Source organism: Pollicipes pollicipes, unplaced genomic scaffold (genome assembly GCF_011947565.3).
Source record: "Pollicipes pollicipes isolate AB1234 unplaced genomic scaffold, Ppol_2.1 Scaffold_4219;HRSCAF=4965_pilon_pilon_pilon, whole genome shotgun sequence".
NCBI lineage: Eukaryota > Metazoa > Arthropoda > Thecostraca > Pollicipedomorpha > Pollicipedidae > Pollicipes > Pollicipes pollicipes.
Window position 1 is genome coordinate 8,697,519 of NW_023596448.1, and position 21,940 is coordinate 8,719,458.

The following is a 21,940-nucleotide window of genomic DNA, read 5'->3' on the forward strand; positions in this document are numbered from 1 at the left end:
CGATTTCAGCAATCGTGCAATTTCTTTACCGCATAACCAACTTGGTCATTTCATGAATTCTTCACACAATCTGTCATTTTTTCAAGCACAACACTTACATGCGCATTGGGGTCGCACACCACTGGATGTTTAGTTCCAACGCGAATGACAGGAGTCCATCCGCGAACATGAAAAGACCACCGTCGCCAGCCCGGCGGCCAGCGCCAGTTTATATAGCGTGCTCCAGTAGGCTTCAACATGCTGCTTTCATCTCCAACAAACATGAAGTACTTCTTGTGAAATGCACATGTATTGAAACGAAACGGTCACGCAACGCAATCAAACATAACACTCATTTCATACATCACAATAAATAGACAAACATGTAAGCGTAGTCGGTGTACACTGCTCTTATCCCAACGATGGACAGAGAGGACTTGACTCAGAATCACTGGTATCTGGCCTGGTACTGGGGTGCGGGGGCGGGCTGATAGCTGGGGGCAGGGGCAGCCTGGTAGCTGGGGGCAGGGGCAGCCTGGTAGCTAGGGGCAGGGGCAGGCTGGTACCTGGGGGCAGGGGCCGCCTGGTAGCTAGCCTGGGTCGCCGGCACCTCAGGGGTCGGGTACTCGGTGGGCACGGGGGTCGGCAGGTGGTCACCCTGCGGCTGGAAGCCGTTGGCGTCGGCCACGTACGACACGGTGTAGCTGACACCGTCGTCGCCGGTGTAGCTGTACTGGCCCTGGACGGCGTAGCTCTGCTCATCTCCGTAGCCGGCCACGGCCTGGCCCGACTCGGAGGCGTAGATGCCGTTCTCCGTCTGGTAGCTGGGGAAAAAGGAAGCGTTATTACAGAGCGCACTGCGGTCGGCAAGGTCCAAGCGTTACATTGACATGCAAGTTTAAGATAAGGGTTGCATTTTACATACACTTTTGGAGATTGAGGGGTGAGGGTGGAGGGCGGCAGCTTTATTCTTTATCACTTTTTGGGTTGCCTAAACTGAATGCAGCAGGGACTTTCCCTAGGGGGTGACATCGAAAATGGGACGGGGCTAAGCAGGCGCGTGGCTTTGCTTGAATGGAAAACAGCTTTTTAGGGAAATAGATATCATGTTGGGAGTGCATAAGATTTATTTTGTAATGAACTGAAAGCCTTGGTCAAGCTAAAAATGTGGTGGTGTTAGCCACAGTCCGTACTGCAATAGCTTAAATTTAGAGCGGAAAACGATCAGAAACCTGAAAGTTGCATACGATGCATAAGAGTATTTACAAGAACAATTCTCCGCCGACTTACATGACTTCATTTAAAGTTACGGTCATAAGAACTGTGAAAACGCTGGTGGGGAAAAAAGCTTATTCATCTCACCTGGCGTCGTATGACTGGTCGTCACGCAGGTCGAACTCCTGGCTCAGGATCTCGATCACCTTGGGGGCGTACTTGGGGGCAGCAGGGGCAGAGTACGAGGGCTGGGCAGGGGCAGGGTACGAGGGCGGAGCAGGGGCGGAGTACGAGGGCGGAGCAGGGGCGGAGTATGAGGCCGGAGCAGGCCGCCTGTCAGCGGCAGCAACGGCCAGGACGGCAGCAACGATGAACTGAAACAAAACGATCTGTCCTCAGAACGCGCAGCAATCAAGTTACTTTTACATGTGATGTTGTACAGAAACTCGCGAAGTTATGGTAGTTTTGCTCAGTTTGAAAAGGGGATTGTGCCAAATTACCACGTTGTGCTAAGCCATCTTTTGGTTCTGTTTCAACACACTAGGCTGTATTAACTTCTGGTATCCAAAAATGTTCTATAAAAGGACAAATATCCTTGCCAGGTTATCTGCGTGCTACTCTCAGAAGACGCAGCAGTGGAATGGCTTGTTCTAGAACACGTACTCACCAGCTTCATCTCGGAGTATGGTGTGTGTTCTGCGGAGTGCAGGGATCCAGTGATGCCCTGCACCGGTCAGCGGGGCCTTATATACCGGCCCGACTGGCCAGCTGATAATTGGCGAGGAGTACACTCACCATCCCCGCAGCGTTACACTTTTACACGGACAAGGTCAGTGGAGGGCGGCCAGAATCTGGCAGGGCGGCTGGACAATGGCTGGAGGTTCACCGTACGGTCTCATCGGAGGCTGAGCCAATGCATATAACGGTGATGTATCCTGGGAAATCTAAAATGATGAGTTTATTCCAGTGTTCTAGATTTGCCGACTTAGTGTGGTGTAAAGCAACACTTTATAGGGAATAATCTTTAAACCCTCGTTCCCATATTGTATGTTACTTTTTCTCTCCTACCCTATACTTTCCAACCGCGATACCAAACCCATGTTTCTCTTTCCGAAGTTTTAAGACGTCATCCAAAACCGAACTCACTTGAAACCATCAAGCATAAGCAAGGCTCCGCAGGACCTGGACACCTATGGATATATCCTGCCTATATCTGATTATGTCTTTGTATGCACATAGGAAGGGCACCAGACCCTTCCTCTGTGACCTTCAAGCCCGAAAGCCCCGGCGACTTCAGCCGCTTGCATGCATTAAGCTTGGTTTGTTAACGAAATACATCACACTTTGTAGCCGCGTGCCAAATGCAAGGTTTTCACACATCCCCCATTTTTTTTTTGGTCGCACGACGGCAGCACCACACCACCAAAGCAAAACCTGGTAAAAAGACCAGCAAAGTCTGGTAGAAAATTTTACTCCATGTATTTCTGTTACTCGAAGAAACGTGATCACTAAGTAGCACCACTCCCGAAATGCAGGAGTACAAAATTCAAGAAATGTCTTCTAATGCAATGTAAAGTCGAATATCATCGTTTGAGGACGCATTTTCGCAGAATTGTAGTCAAATAAGCTAGTTACAGATTTTACCAAATCTATGGCGCTTCATACTTTTGTTAAACACACGCTTGGGTGGGGTGGGTGGTTAAATTGACCCCCGCGAAGGCTTTTCCCGAATGGGATCTGAACGACGCGGCGTGGCCGCGCCAAATTTCGCATAGCTGTAGACAAGGGAATAGCGGATCGTTAGACATCAAAATTTAGATGTAACTTGTAAGGTCACTGACCTATGACAGGTCAAAGTCTGGTCTCAGCAAAGTTCAGTTATAAGGAATCGTTCAATCGGACGCAACAACGGAGTGTTAGACGAAGCCGTTATCTCTGAGATGCTTTCTTAGGCAACACAAATATTGAATGAGCAAATCAAGTTGATCTAAGGTCAGGTATGAAGGTCATACGAAAGTCATAACCTGCCTTTTTTATTACTCTAGGGCTTGCTGTATGGGATGGTTTCTGGTGCTCATTTCGAATGTATTGATGGCAGGAACCGTCTTATGCATCTTTCATGGACCTCTTAGAGGTTAGAATAGGTCGTTGACCTAAAATGACTATCAACGTTTAGTTTTTAGGAGCATACTGCCTAGCGTAATCTTTGTCGCTTATTCAAATGTAAAACTCGGAGCAGTTTTCTATGATTTTGTCACCATGACCTTCAAAAGGCCAAAAAAGGTCACTGACATTATATGAGGATGTATACTTTTGCTTAGAAACAGTTATCTAGGTTCTGGGGCATTTTGGAGGCCAGCCTGAAATTCGACCTTGTTTGACCTTTTTTGACCCCAAGGTCATAACCTAGGAACCTCAAGCTCTGACCTAAGTGAGTTTACGTACAGGTCAACGCACCCTGTAAATTTGGTGTCTCTAGCTTTCTTAGTTTCCGAGACCTCAGCGTGGGGATGGGGGTGGTGGTGGTGGTCATATTGACCCCTCGACCTGAGCGCGGGGTATCTAGCCGGCCACCCGGGCACGTGTTGATTGCTTTGGTTTCTCGTTCTATCGTACAATTGTGATACAAGTGAAGTTTTCGTTCCTTTCTGGTTGCCTTTAAAGATACCATCTATGGCTTAAAATGTTGACCAATTTCTCTTCAAAATGTTCCAACTGCAAGCTTGCAAATATTTTACACATGAATTGGATTTATTCTCCAGTCGCCCAAGCATATTTGATAAGCACCCAAGACTGAATAAGTCAGGGGGAATGAAGAAAACAATTAGAAGTACGGAACCTATTTTTAACATCATTTTTGCCCTGTAAAACCCCCATTTAGCTGTTTCTTAGCTCATGGCGGGGCTCAATAATGACAAATCTAAGCCATTCTAGGCTCACTATCCCATCACGGTACATTACCGTAGCTTACATGGATTTGGAACAGACCTGGTGCAGCGAATACGGAAGTGTTTGGTATCGAAATTCTGTGTTAACATGCACACCTCGTCCTACTTATTTCGCAGTTTAATCTTGTAGGTTGGTGGGCATGATTAAAATTTATGTGTTCTGGGTGAGTTGGATGACTCTGTGTATCAGCGAAAGATGCCGGCTTTTTGTGTAGGGAGAGGAAAGAAGCGTGCTCTTAAAAGCCAGTAAGTTTCTCCTGTGGGGCAACCAATTGCTAACTTTGCCTGCTTTCAACGCATAATTTGTTGCAAGATTTAGTCATTTTCTGTTTTAATCCATCAAGTTTTGTTCATTAGACGAATTATGATGCCACAAGACATGTAACTGAACTTTTTTGTTCCATCCTCTTGCTAATCCGTCTCAAATCTGTTGAAGTGTTTCCTCATGCCTGCTTTAACCAGATGTTGTCCGTAGTTGCCATGGTCTGCTGACTGGCAAATGACTGTACTTTAGATATGTACTATATCTTTAACATACGAATACCTTGAGCTACATACAAATTATAACATGAGGTGGATATCAGTTTTTAGCAAATAGTCAGGAGTTCAATTCGACCAGCGAGATGTCAAGAAATTATTAGAGCTTGGTGACATCAAATTCTCAGAATACGTAGCTATGTATGTAAAACCTAGGTAAATGGACACTGGTGTTCATTTCAATTATATGTTCTTATTTTACCCCCCGGATATCATGGCGACGAAAACCAATCAGAATAATTTGACTTTGGAAACCCAATCAGTGCCAATAATTAGGCTAGAATGTATGCGTCTCAAAAAAGGAGGACGATCGGAGTCTTTTAGGTTATTAACCCCCTTTGATCTTCATACAATCCATGCAATGTAAGACGTTCATGTGATCAAGGAATTCGAATGGAGCGTCAAAAACTACCGCATCAAATAGCCTCTCCAGTAAAAAGCAAACTCCTTTTAACCTCAGTCTCACCATTACACCTGACTGAAGTTGAATGGAACAGTCACTGGAACTGGTCACGTGGTCACTGGAAGCGTCCCCGGAGGGATGCTTGGAAGGCACGTGGAACGACGTCGTGCTGGAGGCGGAGATACATCTCAGCCTTGCCTTTGCTTGGACATCCCGCAGTATGGTCTAGTTGTGGAGGGCACTACCATGTGCGCTGTACGAGACGAGGAGAAGCGTTGCTCCTGTTCGTTCTTCCCCAGTGCCTCTTCGCCCTGAGGTGCTCAGCAAAAACACAGTCAGTGGTGGTACCGTATGTGAGTACGGAAGTCTCCAAGAGTCTTGAATAGGGCCCAGAAGCTGTTAAAATCTCATTCTCGTTTCATGGACGTTGCAGCTGAGATACCAGGTGGCCCTGGCCGTGCTGAGGGCGCGGGTAATGGACTTGGATTGACGCTGACCCGGGCCCCCGGCACGACACTTTGTACTTTTCTTGAGTATCCGAATTGGTCAATCCAGGTTAGTTGTTATGTGTTCAGCTATACTGTTTAATGTCTCCTGTGGTCTGCACGAAGCTGGCGATGTCGATCAGGCTGCTTAATTGCCAACGATTGTCGATGCCAACGCCAATTATTGTCAATCAGCCTGTTTAATTGCCAGTAGTAATTAATTTCAACGGCGCGGTTCGGATGTTCATGTTACTAGGTCGTTAAAGTTTCAAGTCATAGGACATACTGAGGCGCTTTAGTTGGTTTTGGTTTGTTGTCAGTTTGTTTTTCATTACAAGGTTACTGCTAGCCGTACTGCTCTTGTGAAAGATGGTAAGTCATATTTAAGTGTTTTCGTCAGTCAATGTGATATGTGTCCTGATAATGTTCTGCAAAACTTTTCGTTAACCTTAACTGACGGAATTACTTTTTTCGGTAAAAAAGTCGATGGGACGGCTTCTTGTCGAGTGATTTCGGGTTTCCTCGATTTAAGGTTGACGGATTCAAGGTCAGGGCAGCATCTCAACGTTGCTCGAAATTTTAGCTGCTCGTCAAGCAAGATACAGCGCCGTGTATAAAATCAAAACGATTGGCAGCATATACATGGGGCCGTCCAGTCCCTAATATACATACACACACACACACACACACACACACACACACACACACACACACACACACACACACACACACACACACACACACACACACACACACACACACACACACACACACACACACACACACACATATATAATATATATATATATATATATATATATATATATATATATATATATATATATATATGTAATTCAAAACCAGAACGTCGAGACGGTGGTCAACAGCCGTAGAGCTGAAATGCGCGAGCAAGGCTTCCTTAGAGATTCCGTATTTGGGAATCCGAACCAGACATTGGAACAGATTATCAGATGGCCCTGCCTCACTCCGAAAAACTGACCTTAATCTCCGGATAATCGGCGCACTTTTTGGAGGTCGTCACGGCAACACTGTGTGAAGCAGTAGTTTGCAGTCAGCGAGATCGACTTCATGCACTCTTTCCTGACACGGGCCCCGCCGCTGGTGGGAAGGCCCTTGTTGGGCGAAACACTGGGACCTCTGAGGAACAGGTGCAGGCCTGTTGACCTCTGGTTAATATCGCTGCTCAACGGATACTTACAGACCATGTCGACACAGCCCCCCCCCCCCCCCCAACCACCCGAGGCATGTGGAATGTGCCATTGCTGCAACAGTTCAGCGGATTCCGTCTGCCTTTGTAACCGTTCCGTAATCATCGCTGGAAACGCTGATTCATGAATGGAACGCCGATACTAACGAGAATAGTTTTACCAGAAGTCGCAGCTGCTCGGGACTCATGCTCACTGGGAGGAGTTATTGGCCCCACCATTCAGTTTTCGAGTGCGGGACTACCATTGCCAGCCTGACAACACAGCTAGACATTGACACATATATGAAATTTCCATAGGACATCCTGCAGGGCGTCATTCAATCTACGTCGTTCATAGACTACAGTTACGCCTGAGGTAAACGTGGATGAGCCAGTTGCATGTTCTGGTACGAGGTGAGCGGCTTGCGAGGCGAGGGGGTTGCCATAGCGCAGTGACCGAAGGCACTAACCCCTGTTCATGGAAGTGGACTGGGCTGACGGCAGCAAGATCATGCACCCCGCCAGTTGACCTACTGGTCTTTGAATTCGTAACTAAACCACAAAGTCGGGACAGCACGGTAACCAGGGTCTTCCGGACTGCCATGCCGTTACATAGCCATCCGAAGACCAACAGCGGCAGCCCACCCGTTAAGGGGAGTGTCCTTCATTTGTGTGAGGTTTTGAACCGAAGTAGCCATGTTGACGATCATTTAGTGCAGTTCGCTGCCCTGCCCTGTTCACAGACCTGCCCTTTTTAAAGGGAGCGTTCTACATTTGTATGGGGGTTTGGACTGAAATAGTCATCTTGAAGATCATTCGGTGCATTTCACGGCCCTGCACTTCTTACGAAATAAACCCCCCCTAGTTTCTTAGCCTGCGGCTGTTTATGATATGTGCATTCTATTTCGAAGGACTATTCAAGGCCGCCCAGGCATCCATGACGCCATAATAACGTCATTCAAATCATACCATTCCATTAGACATGCGGCGATCAAGGCCAACGAAAATATATGATTGTCGAGTCGTTCATAACTGGCCTTCGTGAGCACGACTTCCAGGTATAACGGCCGTCAATTAGCTCTCAATCAATGTTGTGCAAGGTACTATGACGTTATCAAACAATGACGTATTAAGGAGCATGTGTACTTAACAGAAGTTGTGTTGTCTAGTGCAGTCTGTTCCACTGAAAAGTATGTACCAATGGTTGTGAGTGAGCTTATTGCACCATATCTGATGCTTGTTTCAATATATTCAAATATGGAACATTCCTTTGAAAAAATAACTGGGAAGGTCTCGGATCACGTACAATGATTGTCGCACGGTGACATCGTATCTGTTACAAGCTCCGCTTAGCTTCAGAATAGTAATCGACCAATCAGAAATCAGCGGACTTTAGACGCTGGCATTTACATGCGATTATAATGTAACCAACTACCTACCAAACCAAGACTTCAAGCGGAAAGTACAAGGAGAAACAGTACAGCGAAATATAAACACAATACACATGCGTTCCTCATGCCTCGAGGCTCATTTCCCCCTGCTGATGGATTCAATTTTGATCTATCTTGAAACCAAACAACAAATCTTGATTGACAGAAGCCATCATCCATGTTTTCTCCCTTTATGTGGACAGTATCGTATCAGTCGCTGACAGCTCCAGATAAGTGTTTTACATGGGGACTGTATTTGGGCAACACAGGTCCAATCGCAGAAAAGACCTCACTCTGTCTTGCTCGTGCCAGAGCTCTCCGTGTCAGCGGAGACACTGCCCGGTTCCTGGCTACACCTTCGGCTCAGCGAGAGGCGTGCATGCCTGCGCAGGTGGCAGCTTCATCTTCCAGTCAGCACCTATCTGTTGGTATTGTTTACACGGCTATCTTTCCTGATCGGACACGAGTTGGTCACATAACAATTCAACACCCTCTTCAGTTGGAATTATACAGTTGGGAGCGCCTGCAGTGAGCTGAAATAGTGGATCCCTTTCGACATGGCATGATATGCGGCGCATAGGTCATTCAACAGGCCTCACAAATTTATGGACCTCAACTACATACGGATGCACGTTCATCCAGGCGCCATAGCACTGCACCCTCGCCAACGAACGGTCACTTTAGTGGCTAGAAATATCGAACAGACGCGTCAGATCGTGGATCACACATCAGATCATGGATCACACATCAAATCACGAATCATGCGTCAGATCGCGGTCACGCAACAGATCACGGATCGCGCGTCAGATCACGGATGACACATCAGATCATGGATCACGCATCAGATCACAAATCGCACGGCAGATCACGGATCACCCGTTGGATCACGGATGACACATCAGATCCTGGATCACGCAGCAGATCACGCATCACGCGCCAGATCACGGATCACGCTCTCGCCTAATCCGACTCGCACGATCTCGCCTGATCCGACTGTCGAGCGCCCGTTTGACCCGCGATGCGTCTAGCGTCGTTTCCCCGCCCGCAGTCATATCCCCTACAGATGGATCGGCTTCGTGACGCAGCCGACATGCACCCCTCCCTCCCTGTGACGAACCAGGCCCGTGCCCCCCCCCTCCCCCCCACCCGGTCAGGCGCGATCGGCCTCACGCTGCTCGAACATCTGACACGCTGCTGGACAGAGCTATTCGCCTGCCGCTCCAATCGCTCCATCTGTGTCAGATCCAGACTGCTGCCTGCGATCTTAATCCGCCCGTACGGTCGGCAGGGCTGGACAAACGGGCGGACCGTGCCATCAATCTTTACAGCTGGCTTCGGTCTGACCCAGTTGAAGAAATGCATTCGCCGCTGTTGCAGCTGCACGCCGCTCCCCGCCTCCCGTCTGCACGGTCGCGCCCATCCAGCCCCTCCCTGAAGCCCTCACCCCACCCATCTGCCCATCCCTGTCCTAGACCCGCACGAGAGCAACCACCGGCGGGGGTGATGCGAGCGAATCCACGCCGAGGCCGCGTGATCCACCCAGCCCCGCCGCCGGCAATCTTGAGGTGTGGTTGCTCCGTGGTGGGGCCGAGGCGAGATGACCTCGCCCGGGAACACCCGGCGAGGTCAGGTCAAACGCCGTCCAGCGTCGCTGATTGCACAATGGCCGCGAAAGTCTCTCGAGCTCGCCCCAAGCGCGCATAATTTCTGAGGAGTACGAGGGCAAGGCAATGTGTAAGACGCCTATAAAAGAGTCCGTCGCTACCAGTGGCACTTGGTTTGCTGTTACTGGAATTCATAGCTCCCCAGACCTCTCTCCCCCGCAGTGCCCCTCGCCCCTTCCTGAATCCAGCACCCCCTACCCCTCCCCGCCACACTCATCCGTCCTTATCGCGCACATCCCTGACCCGCTCTGCCTTCAGCCGCCTCCAATAAGCTCCAGATCAACCGAGCCGCGATGTCATCGGAGTCCGATCTGAATATGGGCCGGGGTGCGCGCGCCCGTCCCCCGATGACACGATACCACGCCTGCCCCCCCCCCCCCCCCTGCCAGGAAGGTGCGGACGTGCCGGCCCAGTTCTGGCACGTGACCCCTCGCCCGACGGCGGGTCAGGGGGCACCATTCGTCGCGGTCGACGCGAGCCATTCGTCAGTGACCTGGCGTCGGCGGCGATGGGCTCGCGATAGGCGCTGTGGACGCGGTCGGCGCGGCGTCTGCTCCGGGTGCCGGCCGGTCAGATGGGCGGCGATAGAGCCGGCGGGGGCCCACGCGACGCTTCCATCGCACGCATCGCCGGCCGCGGTACGGATCGGGCGTAACGCACGTCCGCGCGTCAGGGCCGTCCTGCTGACCCCGCTCCCTTTCAGCCCTGAGGCGGGGTGCCGGCGACACGGTCACTCGGCGACGGCCGACAGAGGTGGCGTGGTTTGGTTCGCACGCGACTAAGTCACGGCCACACTTCGCACTCATCGGCTTGATTCAGTGTTTCTTTCCCGACTGTTCAGTTACCTCAGAGCAGTAGTTAATTACTCATGACATCGCACGATAAACATCACCACTCCGACGTCAAATGATGTGGACCAAGATTGTACTTAAACAAGAGTGGAGTCAAAATCACCTACGGAACCAGTCAAACCTTAGTTGATTCAGACTTACAGTACATTATACAGAACGCGGGACTAGACTTGAATCTGAATCGAGGCAACTGCGCTGGTTGGGATAAGCGATGTGTTTACTCAAACAGAACGTTAATGCGAATGTACAGGCTAGTCTAGTTCCTCAGATATGGCTGAAACACTGGATATCTCGCTGTCATGCTGCCAAAATACATGATCGGGCTGTTTTACATGGGGATGCATTTAACCCATAGATATACGACATACATATGTCCTGTATAGGAACGCCATCTCTGGGATTGCTGTCACAAGAACGAGTTCCATCAGATTCGACTTGGGAATTGTGTAGTCTTTACTGAGTTAAAATCGGAAAAGACTACTGCCCCAAGTCCGGGCCGGGATCGACCCCGGATTCAGTAAGTCTAAATCGGAATAGACTTCACTCGAACGGAATGAAGTGTTTTGTTTGCCTCAGCTTTCATCTCATATCCATGCTCGCGTGTTTTTAAGATTTCACACGGCAATAGTATTGCTATAAAAGATTGCGACAAGAGAAAGACATAATGCACACAGCCCGTAAGATAGCGAACCGCTATAATCGTGGCCTAATAATGTGCATCTAATGCATCCTTTTCTAACAAATGGTTATGTCTGAGCCCAGAAGGTAATGATCTACTATACTAATAATGCCTCCCTGAATCCCTAACCCCCGCGTGCAAGAAGGCAGCAGAGTGACGCCGGTTGCTGCTGCCCGGTTACTCACACCTCCTGTTACCGAGGTCAGTGAGGGACAGCATCTGTCCATCTGACCTGCTCAGCCCCGCCGCGCCAATCAGGCGCGGTCCGGCCACCACCACCGCGCCCCCGTCAGCACCCATCACCCCCAGCGCCGGCGCGTCAGATTAGCCGCTGCTGAATGTAATTGGACCGCGGCAGGCACCGGAGGCGGCGCCGGGACGCCCGTTAGGCACGGCCGCCCCATTAGCGCCCGCGTTAGCACTGAGCTGCATAATGCCCTCCGTGGCCGTCGGGTGTCGGCAGTCATGTCGGATCCAGGCCAATGCCGAGTTGACCCTGGTCGGGTGCGTGCTCTGGGCGTCTCGGATGGTCAGCAGCCTTCGCGGCCATGACCATCAGCATATGCCTTCGTGCCCAGGCTTTCTGTCATATTTCGAATGTCTCTCGGAGATATCCAACTGTGCCATTAGTTAGCCGGTGTTCGCGAAGACAGCGGCATTTTTATGAAAAGTAATTGCAATACGATAAAAGTGTTCCACTGACGTTTATGTTAACATACTGCACAATTACACTTCAGCTAATGGTATTAGAACCCTATAATGTAAGATCCAGCCTCACGTAAGGTCAAGCCCAAAGCGACTTCGATTCTTTGCAGCTGTTACTGTTTCGCCTGCAACCACTTACATGCGTGAGCACATCCAGAGTCGCACAAAAGTTCTGTCGCTTCATTGCAACCTCTACGGCATGTATAGGAATGGAATTACGGATTACTGCGTTACATACGAATAGTATTTGAAAGCGCTTGTAGCCGTATTATCCGGCCTCAAAATGCAAGGCAGTTTTCTTAAAATTGCTTTAGGTATTAAGAAACTATGCCGTCTTGCTTTTAGAGGCATTTTTTCCATCTGTCCGTATTTTTCGGTATTTCAACATTTCTATGTTATTCTTCATTTCAGTGTTGCTAGATTTTGTCTGCGTTTCAGTGTTTCCATAGCTGCTTTAATTCAATACTTCTAGATTCTTTTATAGTTCAGTTTTCTAGGTTCGTGTCATGTATTCATAGGCGGATCCTGGGCGGGGGGGGGGGGGGGGGGGGCCACGGGGCCATGGCCCCCCAAAAAACTGAGAGTATGTTTTGGCCCCCCCCCCCCAAACATTCCCAGAACTTCATAAAAGTTTCGTCTACTTGCCGTCTGTTTTAACTTTGACGGTGCGGTATCAAACATTTCTTTCCGTTTCATAAACCCCATCTGACCAGTTGGCTCTTGAAAGTAGTATCTTATGTTAGGAGCTTTGTAAACATGCATACTGTATATATAAATTTCAAAAGCATTTCGGTGCTTGAATGGTGTCCCTACTAGGCACTCGCGAGAGGCACCATGCACTGGACCTCGGATCCCACATCAGCCAGTTGGCGACGAACGGTTGCCCCCCCCCCCCAAAAAAAAACAACTCCCGGCTAGATCCGTCCCTGCATGTTTTCAGTTTTGTGTGTGATAAACAGCGTTTTCTTTGTGATGTGCGACACACTGAAAAAAACCTGCCCGTAAGCCCAATGTACAGCTTCGGTGAATCACCTTTTTTGCATTTTTTTTTAGAGTGTAGTGTCATGTACCTTTTAGCGAGCATTAAGTAGTCCTTTGACACTTTAAGAAATGCACCCAAAAAAATGCTGAATCCTTGAACACGATCAAAAGTCACTTCATCATGATAACTTTTAGGCAAATGAAACACTGAAGATTAGCAAAGGTCATACACGCTTGAGAGCCATCACATGGCGACCGGTCCCACCAGAGCCATAGTGTAACGGCAGCCCCCAGCATGACCAGTGCAGCTGAAATTTCTTTCAGAGCCAGTGCAGCGACCAGTCCCTCTAGAGTCACTGTAACTACCGGCTAGCTACCAGTTGAAAGCATACCAATAGTGAGCTTATAACATCATATGTGATGCTTACTACAATATCTTGAAACGTGGAACGTTCCACTGCAAAACCGCCGCTGCACCGAAACCGGAAAGGCTGCGAACACGTTTTTGGTGTCAAAACCCTGTACGCAGGTGCCGGGCTACCGAAAATTTGAGCGCGATTCCATGACATTCCGGAGGGGTACCCTAAAAAAAAACATACGGTGAGGGGCATCGACCCTATATCAGGACAAGGTATAATACAGAATCGATGATTCTTATGACATTATGGGGAATATCAATTTGACCCCCTAACGATAACCTTGAAACGATTGAAACACTCCATAATGCGATAACATTTCCCTCGTCGAATCTTCCTGCCGCCCAAGTCTTTCATCGGGGCGGGGATGTTCTTCAAAGCATGTGGAGTCGATACGCATGAGTGGTGTAACAATAACATTGGTGAGTGAACCGTTCCGGAAGTGTAATATACCCTGAAGCTACCGACCAGATTTAGTTTTACCGCGCTCTTTATCCCCTCTACACACAGAGAAGCAACAGAATAAGAGTTCAGTTTAGACACGAAACCGCCGAACACACTAAACAGTGAAACCAAAATTAAAGCGAGCGTCGTAATAGGCTGTAAAAAAGTTTTCCAGCAAGTTAACGGATTGCATAAGCGTATGTGCAGGCAGGACAACTAACGAGTTAAATGCTACGGACGGCAACACCATCTGTTGGCAGAAAGGTACGTAGAAGAGCACGACACGAACGTAGCTCGTAGTAAAGTTTATTGCCCGATGCAGGTCGGCCTGTTGCCGTGTGAGCTGGATGATGTGCTACTCTGGTATGTGTGTCGCGATGTGTGGTCCACATCCCATTTGATTCAACACATCCTTTGCTATCGCCAAATAAGGCCGTATTTCAGGTAAGACATGATCAGGCTTGATTAGATTTAATCTTTACGTAAAACAAAGCGGCCGGGCTCACTGGAACCAGCGCATCAGCCGGGTCCACCGAGCCCAGTGAAGAATCCGATTTCGCGAGGGCCATCACGTGGCGGCCAATTCCACCAGAGCCATGGCGTAACGGCAGACCCATCAGAAACAGCGCATATGCCAGTCTTGCCAGAGCCGAAGCAGTGAGCGTTCCGTAACGGCAGACCAGTCAGGACCAGTGCAGATGCCAGTCTTACAAAAGCCGAGGCAGTGAGCGTTCCGTAACGGCAGACCAGTCAGGACCAGTGCAGATGCCAGTCTTGCCAAAGCCGAAGCAGTGAGCGGTCCGTAACGGCAGACCTATCAGGACCAGACGCCTGTCTTATCGAAGCCGGGGCCGTGAGTGTTAGAACGGCCCGGTTAGAATCAGTGGAGTGACCGACCTTATTATGCCGACGCAACGGCTGGTCCCAACATCGCCCAGCGACCGGACCCCACCGGAGCTGATGTAACGGCAGGCCCCGCCCGACGCTGCGGCACGGTACTCGCCGTCGGAGCCGGCGCTGTGACGGCCTCGCCAGAGTCAGTGCGGTTGCCCAACCCTCAGGACCCTCCCTAACGGACCACCTCACCTCGTCCAGCGCAGAGCCCAGTCCGTAGAAAAAAACCCTGCAGTTCCTTATGATGTAAGACACCTTCATGGGTGTTTAGGGATGTTTCGGCTGTGTCTCTTCTTTACTTTTACTTTGTCTGCGTATGAGTCTCTTTTACATACCGTCAGGGACTGCCGGACACTTCGAGCAATTTGTTCTGTTTCTGGGGCCGTTGTGAGACGTTGTAGAGGGATGACTACCCGCCAAGCGCCTGGGGAAGTTGTTCATTGGTGTTCTCATATGTTCATATGTTCATATATTCGTGAGCTCACATTTTGTTTAATGTCTCGCTTCATTCTCATTTGGCGTACAAGGGTTTTCAGTGCCTTATTTGTTGGCACAGTGAGCGCAGAATTCTTACGCTGAATTATCGGCCTTTAATGTTTCGGGGGGTACTGTTTGAGCATTTTAGACTGAGCCACTAGTCTGGCGTGAGCCTGCGTGTGCGATCACCGAATATGGACCGAGAGGTTAAGCTTATGCTCACTCGTGATCATAATAAGCACAGCTTGAAACCCTAGGTGTTAACAATATTACCAATGTTTGCTCTATAACGTTGTCTAACCAATACCTCCCGGTTGACTGAGGGTCGATAACTCAGCAAAATAACACGGGGTTCATGACTGTGCTACAAACGGTAAAATTACTCGTTAAAGGAACCTAGTAGCGTGACCGCATGGTTTTGTTAATTTTGTAAGAATTAATTTTGGTATGTATAACCGATAGGAGTGCCACGATTTCCAAATCTTATCTGGGCTAGGTTAACACGAAGCTCTAAGTCGGTGCCTCGAGGCATTGCCCAAACACATTGTCGGTTGCAGCCCAACCCCACTAATTAAATCACGGTAAATACACGACCCCAGTCACGGTGCATACGAGCGCACACCGCCGCCAATTTCGCGCTTCAATGAACCAGTCTAGCATCGGTGGAACATGTCTAGCCGTTGCCCAAGCCGTACACCTCCCGCCTGGGGCGCAGCACGAAATGGGCCGCGTGGGCAACGCCCGCGGATGGACGGCGGCGGCGCCGCTGACCGAGCCGCCCCGACCCCCAAAGGTCCCTGCGCTGTCTGGCTGGGCGGCGCTGTCCTGCGCTGTCTTGCCCTGTCTGGCTGGGCGGCGCTGTCCTGCGCTGTCTGGCTGGGCGGCGCTATTCGGCTGGGCGGCGCTGTCCTGCGCTGTCCGGCTGGGTGACACTGTCCTGTACTGTCTCGCTGGGCGGCACTGTCACGCGCTATCCGGCTGGGTGGCACTGTCCTGCGCTGTCTGGCTGGGCAGCACTGTCCTGCGCTATCCGGCTGGCTGGCTTGGGCCCGCGCTGTCCGGCTGGGCGGCGCTGTCCTGCGCTGTCCTGCCCTGTCTGGCTGGGCGGCGCTGTCGTGCGCTGTCTGGCTGGGCGGCCCTGTCCTGCGCTGTCCGGCTGGGCGGCTTGGGCCCGCGTTGTCCGACTGGGCGGCCAAGGCCCGCTGTGCACCGCCGGAGGGTGCACAGTCTGCACGCAGCGGCTCGGGTCGGGTCTGGTGGAGTCGGATCGTCTGCGGCGCACGTGTGGAGGCGCACGCCCCAACCCCCACCCCACCCCCCGCAGGGTCCGCTGCGGATGGGGCCGGCACCGAACGAAGTTCAAAATGGTCGCATGTTGAATACTGATCTCGAGCTCGCATCTAGATATTGCCTAATCATTCTCCAAGCACATACACGAGAGTGCCCGGGCCACATATATGACCTGGTCCTGGGGAACGGAATTAATGCAAACTGCTACACATGACAAAACGAAAGCTGCTCTTTGTTTCTCACATTGAACATAACCATTATCACATGATCATGTGATCATACGACCATAGGATAACACCGCTCCCAACTTGCACGCCTGCTGAGATGTCGCTGCAGTCACGTGCCGCTCTGGTGACCTGCCCAAAAGAAGCAACAGGTGGTCCGTGTGCCAATGCCAGTTAACCGCCAGATAGCCGTTGGACTGCAAAGCACCTCTTGGCGTCTGGAAGGCTATAACTTGCGGAGCCCCAGCGCCCGCAATCCATGGGATTCGACAGTTGCGCCCCGGTAGCAGGGCCTGAAGTTGACCAACTCGCTGCAGCTAAGTGTCGGCGGCGAATGGGATCATAAGTAATAGTGTGACATAGCTGCTGTACGTGCTTGGTGAGTGAGCACTCTTAGATGACCATCTGATAGCAAAGAGACGAGAACGCTCAAAGGGGAACGACCCACTCCTCCGCACTCCACACCCCGACCTGAAGAGTAAGCGGCCGGCAGTGGCTGCGGATGCGTCAGCAGGGTGGGGATGTCTGGCGCCAGTAGGGATGCGCCGTGATCGGACCCCACGGGGCGACCAGCGTGACGTCAGCTGAGGGGGAGGCGATGGCGTCCCCGCCTGGGCGGCCGGCGCCCGGCCCCGCCGTGAAAGGCAAGGGCGCCTCCGATTGCGCAGATAGCGGTCACCAGCAGCGCCGATGCATTGTCGGGGGCGACCAGCCAGTGATCGCTCCGACGTCCACCGCGGGTCACGGTCGCTCGCTTCCGCCCCGGCAGAAGGACGGTGTGACCCCCTGTCACGACAGCGGGAGCCATCCGGGCCTCGGACCAAGTCACGCCCCGACACGAGCCGAAGGCGGGCTGGTCCCGATCGTCCCGCGCTTCATGGTCGTCCCAGCCCATCCGGCCGGTGTCTCGGCGAGATAACGTCTGTGGCGTGAGGCGTCTCACCTCGCTCTGAGACTCTGAGACAGGCGGTGCTCCGGGTCCACGGAAGTGCCCGGGTGGAGGACCAGAGCACACCATAGGTGTCGCAAGCCGGTATTCGACAACGCGCCATTTGTTTTACCTGGTTGGACCACGTGCGCTGTCGAACGGCCTTTAAAAGGTGATAATGTATGTGTGCCACACGTGCAACCTGTGGTTGTGATCTCAGCATGATAAGAATGAAGCAATGTTGCAATTGACGTTTGAAATGCCCCCAGGATACTTAAAAGAAAGACGCTCAAGGTACATCACATTTTTAGGTGCACTGCATTGCGGGTTTAGTCTTCACTAATAATATCGTGCTGCGGAGATGTTGACCACAACTGGAAAATTTCAGCGCATTGAACAACTTTTGTCAAGATACCTCCCTGCTGCAACACGACCGCCTATTCCAGTCTGGCTATCTCTGTCAGCTGCCAAATTACTGTCACAGACCAGACGCACACACGCTTCGGAACGCGGTCCCAAACGCCTGTCTTACATTGCTCACAGCCTCTGGCGCGTCACCAACACGGACGGCCAATCTCAGGCCCAGTTAGACCGTTCCCATACCAGTCACCTGCCGCTGAGACTAACGTGCTGTCAGCCAACTGCGGTACCCACCAGCTGATCTCCGTAACCCCTCCCCCCTCCAGCGGACCTCCGTACCCCTCAGCTAACCTCCGTACCCCCACCTGACCTTCGTACCCCTCAGCTAACCTCCGTACCCCTCAGCCGATCTCCGTACCCCTCAGCTGACCTCCGTACCACTCAGTTAGCTTCCGTACCCCTCAGCCGATCTCCATACCTCTCAGCTGACCTCCGTACCCCTCAGCTGACCTCCGTATCATTCAGTTAAATTCCGTACCCCTCAGCCGATCTCCGTACCCCTCAGCCGATCTCCGTACCCCTCAGCTGACCTCCGTACCACTCAGTTAACTTCCGTACCCCTCAGCCGATCTCCGTACCCCTCAGCTGACCTTCGTACCACTCAGCTAACTTCCATACCCTTCAGCCGACCTCCATACCCCTCAGCTAACCTCCGTATCCCTCAGCTAACCTCCGTACCCCAGCTAACCTCCGTACCTCCAGCTAACCTCCGTACCCTCAGCTAACCTCCGTACCCCTCAGCTGATCTCTGTACCCCTCAACCGATCTCAGTACCTCCAGATAACCTCCGTACCCCTCAGCTGACCTCCGCACCCTCAGCTGACCTCCGTACTCCCCCCCCCCCCCCACCCAGCTAACCTCCGCCCTCAGCCAAGTGCCGCACAGCGGGCCCAGCCTCTCCGTTTGGGGGAGGGGGGACGGGGAGCGCAGGCGCTTTATGGGAACCAGCACCCCACTCCGAGAGATGAACTGTGACTTGGACATCCTGGATGACGCTCTACCAGGCGTTCCTGGGGCGGGGAGTGGCCATGCATGTAGCCGTCCTCCCTCGCCGCGACCCTGACCGGCTGGTGGCGATCCATGTGGAGTGGGCTGCTCCGGAGGGTCACGACTCCCGCACCGAGATGGCCCGATACAACCCACGAAGTTACAAGCGCACTTCATTACCTAAACTGCAATGCTGAACCCATATGTCTTGATTCGGCAACAACGTATGAGACCATTACCAGACACGCCCAAGCTGCTATGCGTCTTCATTGTGCCGACACGTGCAATATGTATGCGAGGACCTTGCAGGATTGGCTTCTTATACTTGGTCGGCATTTGGTTTGTATTTGTATGTGTAGTTTGCCGATATGTGGTTATAGGTTACGCATCATGTAACGACTTATCCTTATAATAGTCAACGAATATTAAACATAACTTGCAATGTTCTAAACTAATCCAAAAATTTTTAAAACTCCTGTCAAAAAATTACGAGAAATTAAAACTGTCATGCTTGTCCAGGATTGGCTTTCCAGGGACGAAGGCACAGTTGTGGCTAATATGTAAAGTCGCCAGTGATGAATAATTTCACAAAAGGTAGAAATCCTAAGTTACTGCATCAGAACATTTACCAACGTATCGTTAACACGGGTATTGCGGCAAGATGCTTTTTCGCAATTTGCCCACGTGATCATGACGTTGGCCTCACGTGCATCGCGTATTCTTACAAACCTACACTGTGTAGACATGCACCCGCAATGTTGCAGAAGCACACATTTGATTAAAAAGAAAATTTCTAATGTCGCTTATTTTACAAGTTCTTTCCTAACTGGCACAGCTCATAACATCACACTCGGATGGTGCCCGCCCTCGGTAACGGCGACTGGCACAGCTCATAACATCACACCCGGGTGCTGCCTGCCCCCGGTAACGGTCACTGACACAGCTCATAACATCACACCCGGGTGCTGCCCGCCCTCGGTAACGGTCACTGACACAGCTCATAATATCACACTCGGGTGCTGCCCGCCCTCGGTAACGGCGACTAACACAGCTCACATCACACTCGGGTGCTGCCCGCCCCCCGGTAACGGCGACTGGCACAGCTCATAACGTCACACTCGGGTGCTGCCCGCCCCCCTGGTAACAGCGACTGGCACAGCTCATAACATCACACCCGGGTGCTGCCCGCCCTCGGTAACGGTCACTGACACAGCTCATAACATCACACCGGGTGCTGCCCGCCCTCGGTAACGGTCACTGACACAGCTCATAACATCACACCCGGGTGCTGCCTGCCCCCGGTAACGGTCACTGACACAGCTCATAACATCACACCCGGGTGCTGCCCGCCCTCGGTAACGGTCACTGCACAGCTCATAACATCACACCCGGGTGCTGCCCGCCCTCGGTAACGGTCACTGACACAGCTCATAACATCACACTCGGGTGCTGCCCGCCCTCGGTAACGGCGACTGGCACAGCTCATAACATCACACTAGGGTGCTGCCCGCCCTCGCTAACGGCGACCGACCGGGATCGCTCACATTCAGGGCTGGGTCACGGTGCAGTGGCCGCATACGTTATGATACCAGGCGCCGCTATGGTCAAGTGCCGTTACCTGCAGCGGAACATTTATCAGACTCAAGTGGTTCCGATGCCGTTTGTGCAACAACGTGGGGACATGGCTGAGGAGTGTAGTCCCGAGCAAAGTAGGGCAGCATCGACAGCGCATGAGAACCGACCAATGGTCGCCGCACGTATTCGCACAGGCATGTCACGAATCCATTGCTCGGGCCTTGCGTCAACAGTCTTTTTTTGTTGCTAACGATTTTAGTCGTTTGTGTTGAGTCTTGCCGTTCTCGCAGCGTGCCTGAGCTGTAATAACAGTCATTGCAAACGATTCCCACATGCTTTGCTGCACGAAGAAACGCCGCTGTAGACGTTGGTAGTGCCGCCACCCGTAACGTAACGTGGCCCGTGTCTCTGCCGTATGATGTGGATGTCAGTTAACATTTGTAAGCTATTGAACACCCATAGATCGCTCGAACACATCGTTCGCCGCTCCACGCAGTCATGGCGTCATACGCATGCACACACACACACACACACACACACACACACACACACACACACACACACACACACACACACACACACACACACACACACACACACACACACACACACACACACACACACACACACACACACATACATACACATACTATATATATATATATATATATATATATATATATATATATATATATATATATATATATATATGTATATATAATAAGCGATCCGTGAGTGTTCAATAGCGGCGTGAAAAGCCAGTGCCGTTGGGGTCGGTATAGCACGCGTCCGTTTTGCATCGTCTTCAACCAGATAACATTGGTTCGCATCTTAGTGATGCGAAACGTACCCTAATTAATGTTCCTGTCTTTAATTCCTTTTCTCTTCCGACTATGCAATTTTTGGGTTGAGTTGGTGTTTGTCAAACTCTGAAAACTTCTCTTGCAATGTAAGTGTAGTAACACAATAAGTATTTGCATGCTTACGCATGTTTTGAGTATTTCTCCGATGAAATCGTAGCAATAGCAGTGTGCCAGCATTTCACACATGATGACCAGTCACATATCTTTAGTTGTTCGTCAATGGGCAGTCTCCTTCGTATGGAAACGCAATATGTATCGTTGCTTGAGCTTTGCGGCATGTTTCTAACGGCTTGGTATCTGTGCAGCTTGTTTCTACTACACATCCGAAAACTGTATTC

General features: G+C 51.1%; 1 protein-coding gene across 1 annotated transcript in view; it reads right to left on the reverse strand.

Annotated features, from left to right (window-relative positions):
* Window positions 1–278: 278 nt before the first annotated feature.
* Window positions 279–21,940, reverse strand: part of LOC119096003 (endocuticle structural glycoprotein SgAbd-4) — a gene marked incomplete in the record, with an annotated part of 132,671 nt that continues 111,009 nt past the window's right edge. Inside the window, 1 exon segment of the mRNA XM_037218875.1 lies at window positions 279–803. Within this exon segment, the coding sequence (XP_037074770.1) occupies window positions 428–803 (376 nt within the window).